Here is a 12,224-nt window from a genome sequence, read left to right on the forward strand (position 1 = left end):
GTCATAAGAATCATTAGAAGAGATGTGATGGATTTTCTTGGGCCAAACTAAAGTGGAGGAATACAGCAGACACCCAGATAACCTAGTTTAAATATAGAATTTTCCTCATTTTGATGGATGCTTTGATCAAACAGTATGGTTCTTTAGTCTTTCTGTGTGTATGTGCTAAGTTGCTTCAGTCGTGTCTAACTCCTTGTAACACTATGGACTGTAGCCCCCCAGAATCCTCTGTCCATGGAATTCTTCAGTCAAGAATACCAGAATGGGTTGCCATGCCCTTCTCCAAGGGATCTTCCAAACCCAGGGATCAAACCCATGTCTCTTACGTCTCCTGCACTGGCAGGCAGGTTCTTTTCTACTAGCCCCTCCTGGGAAGCCCTAGTCTTTCTGTACTTAATTCTTATTCTCCAGCCAAGCAGGCTTTGTCATGCCTTTGTGATTAAAACTCTTCACAATTAATACATTAGGCTTATTTTCATAAAATCGTTCCTTACCTATTCTGATAAGGTATGAAAAATCTATTTAATGATTTTGCAAATAATATCAATATCAGCAACTCTTCTGAAATCAGTTACTGGGATAATGCTTTTTTGGTAAATCTCATTACAGTATTTATAACCTCTTGTATCTCTAAACCTTTAGTTAAATACATAGTTAAATCTCTAGGTAAGAGATTTAAAAGAGGGGAACTAAATTCAGGCTTCCCTGGTGGCTCAGATGGTAAAGAATCTGCCTGCAATGCAGGGGACCCAGATTCGATCACTGGGTCAGGAAGATATCCTGGAGAAGAGAATGGCTACCTACTCCCGTATTCTTGCCTGAAGAAATTCACGGACCGAGAACCCTAGCAAGCCAAAGTCCATGGAGTCGCAAAGAGTCGAACACAATTGAGCAACTAACACTTTAAACTTCTCAACTTTTTATATTTTGAGATAGAAGTCCCACAAGTGTTAACAAAGAGAGAGAGGAAGGAAAAAAAATCGTTATAAATTGACCTTCCTACACAGATATCTGACCTAAAAAGAGGGGGAAACAATCAGTGCACTGAACAGTTCAAATGGTCACAGCAGAATCTGGAGAAAAGTTTCCTCTTAGACTATGAAGCACAGCCTGAGACTTTAATATTTTAGACATCTTCCCAGTAGGGACTTCTTCATTTTACAACCTTCTTAAACCAAGAGGGGAGGAAGAAGGTTTTATATTTTTTAAGTTAATTTTTCTTCTTATCTTGATAACTATCTCCATGGGACAGGGGAGTGTAAATTCAGGATGTTCTTGAAAAAGTGCAACATCAGAAAATGTATTGTAATTGAGGGTTCCCATTTGTCTTATGTTCAATGCTGTTTTTTGTCAAAATGTGAATTGGTCTATTTCTCCAGGAAAAGAAAAATAAATCTCACAGATGTACTTGTTACCCTCCTGAGCTTCTAGGATATGCTTATACAGAGGGCCATCAGGCCTCATCAGCAAGTCTTTTACCCAGAAGGACTGTGTTAACCATTTGTGAGCTTACAGGAGTGGACATTCACTTACAGCTGCACTTTTCATTCTAGCCCTTTTAAAGGAAGAAGAAAGAATTCAGTGTTGAGATTTGAGTGTATTTCATATATGTAAAATTATTCTTGGCTAGGAGGTAAATATGAATGGACAGGAAAAAAACTGTATTTCTTTTTGTTTTTCAAGAGTGCAGGTGATGCCTCCTTTGCTCATTCTCCCTGGCTGGTTTGACTTCAACTCCCTCAGCTCCTAAATTTTGCAATGCATGGAGGTGCAACACTTTTTCAGCTTTTCTCCTTGCTCCTCTTCCTCTCTGGGGGTTTCCTGGCCTCAAACAGCTTAATGATAACAATGCCCAAATTTGTTTCCATCCCAGATCTCTTCCTCCCGTGCTAACTGCCTCATTAACATGTCTAACTGGCATTTCAACTTAACACTTCCAAAATGGAACCTAGAATTTCCACCCCCTCAAATCTTGTCCTTCCTCATCTCAGTAAATGGCCTCTACCTCTTTTTTCCTATTATCTTTGTGACCTCATCTTTGACCATTTTGTTCACTGCTGCATCCTGGGCACTTGGAACGGGGCCTCCTGTATAGTAGGTAGCTCATAAGTACTGACAAACTGAATACATGTTTCATTCAAGGTCGAAAATGATGGACTAAAAATGGAATGCTTAAAGACTGGGGCTGTTGGCAAGTAAAATCCTGAAATCATTTAGAAACAAGAAAGACTCTTAAAAATCATTTAATTCAGGGGTCCCCAACCTCCAGGGTGTAGACCGGTACTTCCCGTCAGATCAGCAGCATTTGAATAGAAATAAAGTGCACAATGGGCTTCCCTGGTGGCTCAGAGTAAAGAATCTGCCTACAATGCTGGAGACTTGAGTTCTGTCCCTGGGAAGATCCCTTGGAAGAGGGAATGGCAACCCACTCCAGTATTCTTGCCTGGAGAATTTCAAGGACAGAGGACTCTGGCAGGCTACAGTCCATAGGGTCACAAGAGTCAGACAGGACTGACTTCCTAATACTTTCACTTTTTCACTTTCAAAGTGCACAATACAAGTAATGTAATTGAATCATCCCCAAACAACACCCCCATCCCAGTCTGTGGAAAAATTGTTTTCTATGAAATCCATCCCTAGTGCCAAAAAGGTTGGGGACCACTGAAAGTCACTTCTTTATTTTATAGGTTCCAAATTAAGTCTTTGAAAGCTTAAGCAATGTGCTCAAGGTCACATAGTTACTCAACAGATACAATCTGCTCCTGTTTTACATTAATTTCTCTTTCAAGAAACTACTGCCATTTGCACTTTCAAGCAATTGTTTTTTTTTTTTCAGAATTTTTCTCATATATTGAGCATTCTGGTCTTCTAAAGTGATTCTAGAATATTACCATGGGAATTAACAATACACATTCTAGAGCCAGTCTTTCCAAGTTCATGTCAGGCTTACCTGTGATCTTAAACAAACTAGGAAACCAACAATTTATAGACTGAAAGGGCAATCTACAGCCTCTATAGAAAACAGCAAGGAGTTTATTCAAAAATTTTAAGTGGAACAGCCGTATGATCCAACAATACCACTCCTGGATATTTATCCAAAAATCAGGATCTCAAAAAAGAAGCTGCACTCCCATGTTAATTGTACCATTTTCACAACAGCCAAGATGTGGAAACAGTGAAAATATTTATCAAGAGATGAATTGATAAAGGAAATACAGTATATACAGACAATGGAATATTAATCAGTCTTTAAAAAGAAGAAAATTTTGCAATATGCAGCAACATGGATGAACCTGGAGGACATTATGCTAAGAGAAATAAACCAGTCACCAAAGGACAAGTAATACATGATTCAACTTATATGAGCATCTAAATAGCCAAATCCACAGAAACAGAGTAGAATGGTGGTTGCCAGGGGTTGTGGAGAGAGGCCTTGTTTGTTGTTCAAGGGCTATAAAACTTCAGTTCTGTAAGATAAATAATTTCTAGAGATCTACTATCCAACATCAGAGGCTATCGTTAATAATATATGCTAAGTCACTTCAATCGTCTTTGACTCTACAGCCCTATGGACTGTAACCTGCTAGGTTCCTCTGTCCATAGGATTTCCCAGGCAAGAATACTGGAGTGGGTTGCCATGCCCGCCTCCAGGGGATCTCCCTGACTCAGGAATCAAACCCAGGCCTCTTAGTCTCCCACACTGGCAGGGGGGTTCTGGGAAGCCCCAGTAATATTGTATTGTGCACTAAAAATGTTGTTAAAAGTGCTCATGATAATAACAAAATTTAAAAATACATTTAGGAGGATAAGTAATATTTTTTAACCCTGTCAATCATCAGATTACAGAATAATCTCCCAAAGGAAATGTGAAAGTGTCATTTAAGACATATGAAACCAGACTGAAGGAAAGCACACACATAAAGTAGGCTTTGTCCTCCTCACTACACAGGGGACAAGACCCACATCATCATGATCTAAAATAGCCGTGGACTCCACAGCCCATGGGCTCTCTCCAGACCACCCACTAATGGGAGGGAGGAAAGAGGAAAGTTGGGCTAGCACTGATGACTCACATCAGGATGACTTGCTCAGCGTGTTCCTGGCTCAGTTACAACATTGCCAGGACACTAGGAAAGGAGTACTTGCACCAGGTCACCATACTGCAGCTCAGAGAAGTTTCCAGAGGTTCTTCTCCACTCTGCCCTACTTTCAGAATTGGCCTATGTTGTGTTGTGTTTTGTTTTGAAATAAGAAACGGCCCCTGTAGAAGATCAGACCATACAATATGTAAATGACAGACAGACCTTAGACCAGAAGTCAGTCAACTGTGACCCAAAAACCAAATCTGGTTCACAGCTTGTTCCTCTAAAAAAAAGTTTTATTGGAAGACATCCAAAGCCATTCATTTGCATACTGTCTATGGCTGAGAGTTGGATTGTGAAGAAAGCTGAGCACCGAAGAATTGATGCTTTTGAAGTGTGGTGTTGCAGAAGACTCTTGAGACTCCCTTGGACTGCAAGGAGATCCAACCAGTCCATTCTAAAGGAGATCAGTCCTGGGTGTTCTTTGGAAGGAATGATGCTGAAGCTGAAACTCCAGTACTTTGGCCACCTCATGCGAAGAGTTGACTCATTGGAAAAGACTCTGATGCTGGGAGGGATTGGGGGCAGGAGGAAGAGGGGACGACAGAGGATGAGATGGCTGGATGGCATCACGGACTCGATGGACATGAGTTTGAGTGAACTCCGGGAGATGGTGATGGACAGGGAGGCCTGGCGTGCTGTGATTCATGGGGTTGCAAAGAGTCGGACATGACTGAGTGACTGAACTGAACTGAACTGAACTGATGTCTGCTTTCAGTGGTTAGAGCAGAGTAGTTACAAAAAAGACCATAAGCCCCATAAAACTTCAGTTTTTACTATCTGACTCTACTAAAGCTGACCTCTGCCTCAGACTAATAACTTTGAGAATACTAATTCAAGCATCTGTAAGGTAAAATATGTTTTAAAAATTGATGACTTCTTCCCTTCTTTTAAGTTATAAAATAGAAAATAAAATTTGAATAGAATGTGCCAACTTTCTATGAATCTAGTCTAAGATATCACATGATGCTAGAGGCTGGAAGTCATGTCTATGATGGAATGAGAAAGACCTGAGTGTGAATCCCAGAATTGTAGTATACCAGCGATGTGACCTTTGGCAATTACATATTCTTTCTAGCTTCACCTTGAAAAAAGTAAAAAGTGTTACTAGCTCATAGAGTTCTTGCAAGGAGTGAATGCATTACTGTATGTAAAGCCCAGTGCCTGGTACATTAGCAAGTGCTCAAAAAACTATCTGGTTTTATGATTACTGTATTATCAACAACTTAAAATTTAGGGAATTCAGCTTTCTGAGATTGAATACAAAGCTGATGAAATACAACGACATCACTAGTTATGCATTACCTGGGCAGTTTTCTGCATGATCTCCACAGAGAAGGCCATCATTTTCAGGACTTCTGGTTGAATTCCCATCTGCCAGAACACAGTGGAGGATCACTAGACCTTCAAGTTCAAAACAGAACCAAAACAAACATGAAACCTTGAAAATGTGCTCAAGACAAAAGATTCTATCAAAGTCGTGACCATTATGAAAATAACAAGCCTGTGGCTCCCATTTCCAAGTTATTCTCTTGCATCACGGAAGGGGCACCCAGGCCAGCATGTCTCATTTTTTAAGCTCAAGGCTCAAGACAGGATTTTCAAGCCAGTATCACTTTCTGGGTTTCCCTAGTGGCTCAGACATTAAAGAATCTGCCCACAATGTGGGAGACCTGGGTTCAATCCCTGGGTTTGGGAAGATTCCCTGGAGAAGGGAATGGCAATCCACTCCAGTATTCTTGCCTGGGAAATCCCATAGACAGAGGAGCCTGGAGGGTGACAGTCCACGGGGTCGCAAAGAGTCAGACACGACTGAACAAACAACACACACACATCACTTATATCTGATGAGACTTGGCCCTATAAGTGAGAAGACTTAGCCATAGCTGTGATGGAGCCTTATCCTATAAGCAGAAGAACAAAGGGAGTTCTCAGCCACCTGATGAATATGCACTGGTGAGCTTCAGGGAGGAGGGATAATGAACCCATGTGGCAGTGTATTTTCTCCACTGGTCTTCATACACCCAGTGCTTCTCAAGTTTTAACTATTCAGTGTGCTTCCTTCTGGGGAGATGCAAACTAGATATTCAATTCATAGGAACTATTTTAAAATTTGAAGTCCCTCCAGCTTAGTAACTCTGTCTCTGAGAAGGACAGGCCTCATGGAAAAGCAGGGGGAGGAAAGGAACACTGTGCTGAGATTAGGAAAGTTTAGAATACCAAGGGTAGTCCTTGCAGGGATTCTGATTCAAACAAACCGACAGTAAAAATCACAGGAAAGATAATCAGGGGAATCTGACAATCTTAAGAAATTGTTAGAGTGTCAAGTGTGACAGGAGAAGGAAATGGCAACCCACTCCAGTATTCTTGCCTAGAGAATCCTGTGTACAGAGGAGCCTGGTGGGCTCCTACCCATAGGGTCGCATAGACTCAGACACGACAGAAGCGACTTAGCATGCATGCATGCATTACAGAAGGAAATGGCAACCCACTCCAGTATTCTTGCCTGGAGAATCGCAGGGATTGAAGAGCCTGGTGGGCTGCCATCTATGGGATCGCACAGAGTCGGACATGAGTGAAGCGACTTAGCAGCAGCAGCAGCAGCAAGTGTGATAATGATATTGTGGTTTAGATTTTAAAAACAGAATTTATATCTCTTAGAGATATGTATTTAAATACTTATTAAAGAAATTAATGTATCTCTGATTTGCTTTAAAATAATCCAACAAGGGAAGACAGGTGTGTGGCAGTGAGGGAAAGACAGATGAAACAAGATTGCCCACATATTGATCATTGTTGAAGCTGGGTGGTATGTATGCCAAGGTTCACTCTGCTGTTGTCTCTACTTTTACATATACTTTAAAATATCTATAATAAGAAGCTGGAGAGGAGAGGGCAGAGGAGGAATGATAAAACTGCTTGGGAGCTGGATGATCCTGAGTTCATAATCTGTTTTTGCCACTTTACAGCCCTGTACCATGGGCAAGTTTCATAACCTCTCAGTTTCCTCATCGGCAAGATGGAGATAATTATTATCCCTTCTTCAGAGTGCTGTCGTGAGGCTCAAACCAGCTAAGTATGCAAAGCACTTAATGCAGTGCTAACACTTAATCAGTACTCAGTTAAATTATTAAATCAGTACTCAGTACTCATTATTATGCAACTAGTAGGAACAGAGTAACTTGCAAGAACAGAGTAACTTGCCCACTGGTTGTGTTGACAAGGTTCTAAACTCCACATGCCTTTCAAGTACAATTAAGCTCAACAAACATCCACAAGCACCCCCAAAACATACCTGTGGACAGGAAATGCCCTATTCTCAAACTCTTCCAACGCTGCTAAGGCAGGAAATCAGCCAACCAAGTACTCAAAACACAAAGCGATAGTATTGTACCAGATAACAATAGAATCTAGAAAGTTCAAAGGCTGAAAGAGTTTCAAAAACAGTTTTTTCAAAACAGAGAGTTTTTTCTATCTCTATTGAATTGGGGGGAAAATTTTTTTTTTTTTTTTAAGAGATGGTACCTAGCACTGGAAACAGTGAAGAGAAAAAGAAACTTATATCCATTGATAATAGACAAATTATTACTACTCTTCCACAGGACAATTTATCAGGACTCTTAGCTTTTAGCTAAAAGCTTAAAAATTGTACAAGTGTTTAAATCCAGTAGTCTCATTCCTAGCAATTTTTCCCAAGGAAATAAAATACATAAAAAGATTTCACTACAAAATTTCTACATGTGATGGCTTATAAAAAAAAAAATTAGAAATTGGCCTAAATATCTAACAATAGAGAACTGATTAAATATATAGGAAATACTTCCATGTAATAAAATGCTCTTCAGTCATAAAAATTTGTTTCAAACATTTAAAAATATCCCTCAGTAAGAGAAGCAGTTTATAGAATAGTAATCAGTGAGATCTGAGTGTTTTTCCTGCATGTGCTTGTGATAAATATAAAAATATCCACATAGATAAATAGTTTAAAAAAAGATGGGTAAGTAAATAGATAGAGTTGCCCACATGGTTAGAAGAATTTTTCCTTAATTATCCTAATTTGCACTTTCTAATTTTTCTACTTGACTATTCTGTTTGTTGAAACAAGAAAAAAGGAGCAGCTCAAGTTAAAAAACAAAACAAAACACAATTTGGCACAGCTTGGATACCAAATTTCTATATTTTTTTCTGCCTTTAACCCTATTACCTAGCTTCTCCTTTCACACTTAGAACAAATCAGAAACAATCATTTAAGACTTCTCAAGTACAGGAATTGTATATTTCCCAGCTCTGAAATCTTGTTATTTAACACAGAGCACAAGGGATCTTCAACAAATGTTGACAGATGAGCAATCTTAGATTAATCTATGAACATACAAAACAAACATTAAGTTCAAAGATCCCAATGTCAATGTCCAGTGGAAAATTTTATCCTTTTTTATTATAAAACAGGTTTAAATCATTTTTAAAACCCCATATATGGGCTTTCTTCATGGGTAGAATCAGAGGCATTAATTCTTCAGTTAATCTGTTCAGATGATGAAAATTGAAAAAAAAAAAAAAACCTAAATCTGATAGAGATTTAACATCTGCAAACTAAGGATGGCAATATCTTCCTCTTAGGAGTATTGTAAAATGTAAATTAACATAAGAAAAGATACACACATGGCTCGGCAGATAGTGTACAACTTTTAGTCTTCTTGAGCTCCTTCCCTTATCACTTTATAATTTAACACAACATTCTTTATTCCCACATGACAGAGGGAGTCCTGATTCCATGGAAATCCTGCCGGGGCCTCTGAACACTCTGGCAGGCTGTGCCCAGGCTGTCTTCTGTTAAGGCTTACTCCACATGCTGGCATCAGCTGGCAAAGAAATTCCACTAAGGAGAGCCCCTGGAAGGATCCCTTGGGTTAGACATTCTCGGGCTAATCAGACACCAAGTTCAAGGCTCTGGGATGAGGTACACAGTTCCTCCTACTCCCATGCAATAAACTTCATCAGCTAGTGGTCATGAACCAAATCAAGCTTGATTTTGAAGAACAATTTACTTGGTCTGCATAGTTTTTTAAAACTGAATCATGATGGTTCATATCAAGCCTGGATTTTTCTGCTTCTGTTTTAAAAGTGGAAGTCTGAAACACCTTCATAGCAACAACTAGCTGGAACCTAGTAGCATGTGACCTCTTTAAATGCCACAGACTCCACCAGGCTTGCTGAGTTCATTTATTTTAACTTCCTAGACCCTGACAGGAATCTGAGTGTGTGATCCATATGGAGAGTCTCAGAAATCAGAGACGTGCTCACAAAAGCATCTACTCAATATTGAAGGCTGCTTCAAAGAGAAAGGATGCTCCTGTTTCATCCATAATTCAACAGATATTTATTAAACATTTTGGGTTTGGCACTGATGCAAGACACTGAGTGCTCAAAGATAACAAATATTATCACTACCTTCAAGGAACTCATATTCTCATAAGGAAGATCAACACGCAAATCTATAAGATATAATGTGATAAGCAGAACAGAGGTAGCATGGGAATAACACAGGGTGGAGAATCAATTTGCATACCAGCAAAACCTTCACAGAGAAGGTGAGAATTACAGTGACTTTTTAATGGGTAATAAATGCTTTTTTAAAACATCAATAACTTCTAGAAAACAAATACTGAGTTATCAAGATAACATGATTATATTATATTGCTTCAGCAGTTGACAATATTTATGTGGTAATGATAATGTAAATACTGATGAAAGTGAAAGTCACTCAGTCATATCCGACCCTTTGCAACCCCATGGACTATATAGTCCATGGAATTCTCCAGTCCAGAATACTAGACTGGGTAGTCTTTCCCTTCTCCAGGGGACCCAGAGATTGAACCCAGGTCTCCTGCATTGCAGACAGATTCCTTACCAGCTGAACCACAAGGGAAGCCCAAGAATACTGGAGTAAGTAGCTTATCCCTTCTCCAGAGGATCCTCCTGACCTAGGAATCAAACCATGGTCTCTTGCATTGCAGGTAGATTCCTTACCAACTGGGCTATCAAATGTGTCATAAAATCAAGACCAGTGATTAGCCAACATAGACCACGTAGAGTAACTAGTTGTGATTAACTGTCATCTATGCAGTGCTCATCATTAAGTGTTTAGAGTATTACCCTTATAGTCACTATACTGGAATGAGAAGATAAACTCAACAAGTCTAAACCTGACAACTCAAGAAATAGTATTACAAGCAAATGGTTTAGCAATACAGAGGTAAATACAGAAGAAGCACCTTAAAGAGTCAAAAGTGCTTGATTCTAGCAAGGTGAAGAGCCAGGAAGGCAGGAACAAAGATCTGCTAGTCACTATTATGATCTTTTTAGCACTATTTGATTTTTTAAAATCTGTGTATGTGTATTACTTTATTAAAAACAAAATTAATTTTTAAGAAAAAGACAACTAAAATTGTAACTAACCAGGGCATTCTAAATGAAAGAGACAACTTATAAAAAGGCATGGCATGAATAATACAACTTGTCCAGTTCTTTGGAGGGGGGGTGGGGATTGTGATGGAAGAAAAGATTGGAGGGCCTGTAGGTCACAAATGGCTAAGAGCCATGTTAATTACTTTGGATCTGCTTCCCTGGTGGCTCAGACAGTAAAAAAATCTGCCTGCAATGTGGGAGACCCAGATTCCATCCCTGGGTCAGGAAGATCCCGTGGAGAAGAAAATGGCAACCCATTCCAGTATTCTTGCCTGGAAAATCCCATGGACTGAGGAGCCTGGAGGGCTACAGTCCAAGAAGTCACAAAGGGTTGGACATGGCTGAGCAACTAACACTTTCATTTTCATGTAGTTAAAATGGGGTCATTGAAAAGTTTTAAGTGAGAACCATTGTGATCATCTGTTTTTCCACTTTGAAAAAGTTCCTTTAATACCAGTACAGGTGATTCAGACACACCTAAATGAAGGTGGTGGCAACATAATCATATGGAGAAGAAGAAATGAACATGAGAGATATTCACAAAGTGAAGTATAAACAAAAAAAGACTTGGTGACTAATAAGCTAGAGTAGGAGGTGGGGTAAAAGGAGTCTAGGATGACTCCAGAGTTTGTGACTAGAGTTACTGGTTGGATTGTGGTACCAACCACAGGTATAAGGTATACAAGAAAACAAACAGGTTGAGGATTGCTATAGACTGTTTTGTTGAAACCTAATCTCAAATGTGATATGACTAGGTCGTGAGGGTGGAGCCCTCATGTTTGGGATCAGACCTTATGAAAGACACCTCACAGAGCTCCCTTGCTCCTTCTGCCATGTGAGGACACAGTAGAAAGATGGCTGGGTATGAACCAGGAAGCAGGCTCTCTCTAGACACTGAATCTGCTAGAGATCTTCATCTGGGGCTTAACAGCCTCCAGAACTGTGAAAAACAAATGTTTGTTGCTTATAAGCCACCGAGTCTATGTTATTTTATTATAGCAGCCCAAACTGAATAAAATAGGCATGGTGAAAAATTCATTTTTAGACATTCTGAATCTGACATGACTGTGCCTCATTTACAAATAGTAGATAGATATTAGATCTGGAACCCTGGAGTGAAGTCAAATCTACAGGTTCTGAATTTTGGAGTCATGAAAAATAAACTGGTATTTAATGGCATTGATATGGATCTGTTAGAAAGAACTATATGAAAAGAAAAAAAGCTGACTAAGCATACAATCCTGGGGTGGGGGGTGGGGAACCTAGTATCACAGAAGAGCAGAAAGAGAAGAGCTCTCAAGGGATCAAGAAGGAACAGCCACAGAACTAAGAAGGAAGTTTCCTAGAAGAATTTGATCAACTGTATATGGTGACTTAGCAGTAAAAAACCACCTGCAGTGCAGGAGACTTTGGTTGGATCCCTGGGTCAGGAAGATTCCCTAGAGAAGGAAATGGTGACCCACTCCAGTATTCTTGCCTTAAAAATCCCATGGACAGAGGAGACTGGCAGGCTATAGTCCCTAGGGTTGCAAAGAGTTGGACATGACTGAGCAAAAGCAGGGATAAAGGCTGATGGAGAATTAAAAATAAAAACTGAACTATATGCATTAGATT

At 39.6% G+C, this 12,224-nt stretch overlaps 1 protein-coding gene across 1 annotated transcript in view; it reads right to left on the minus strand.

Moving 5' to 3' along the window:
• Positions 1-12,224, minus strand: part of BTC (betacellulin) — a 45,643-nt gene that overhangs the window by 16,793 nt on the left and 16,626 nt on the right. The window contains exon 2 of the mRNA XM_068975602.1: positions 5,448-5,546. Coding sequence (XP_068831703.1) covers positions 5,448-5,546 — 99 coding nt within the window. The remainder of the gene's footprint in view (positions 1-5,447; positions 5,547-12,224) is intronic.

This window comes from Capricornis sumatraensis, chromosome 7 (assembly GCF_032405125.1).
Source record: "Capricornis sumatraensis isolate serow.1 chromosome 7, serow.2, whole genome shotgun sequence".
In the NCBI taxonomy this organism is placed as follows: Eukaryota; Metazoa; Chordata; class Mammalia; order Artiodactyla; family Bovidae; genus Capricornis; species Capricornis sumatraensis.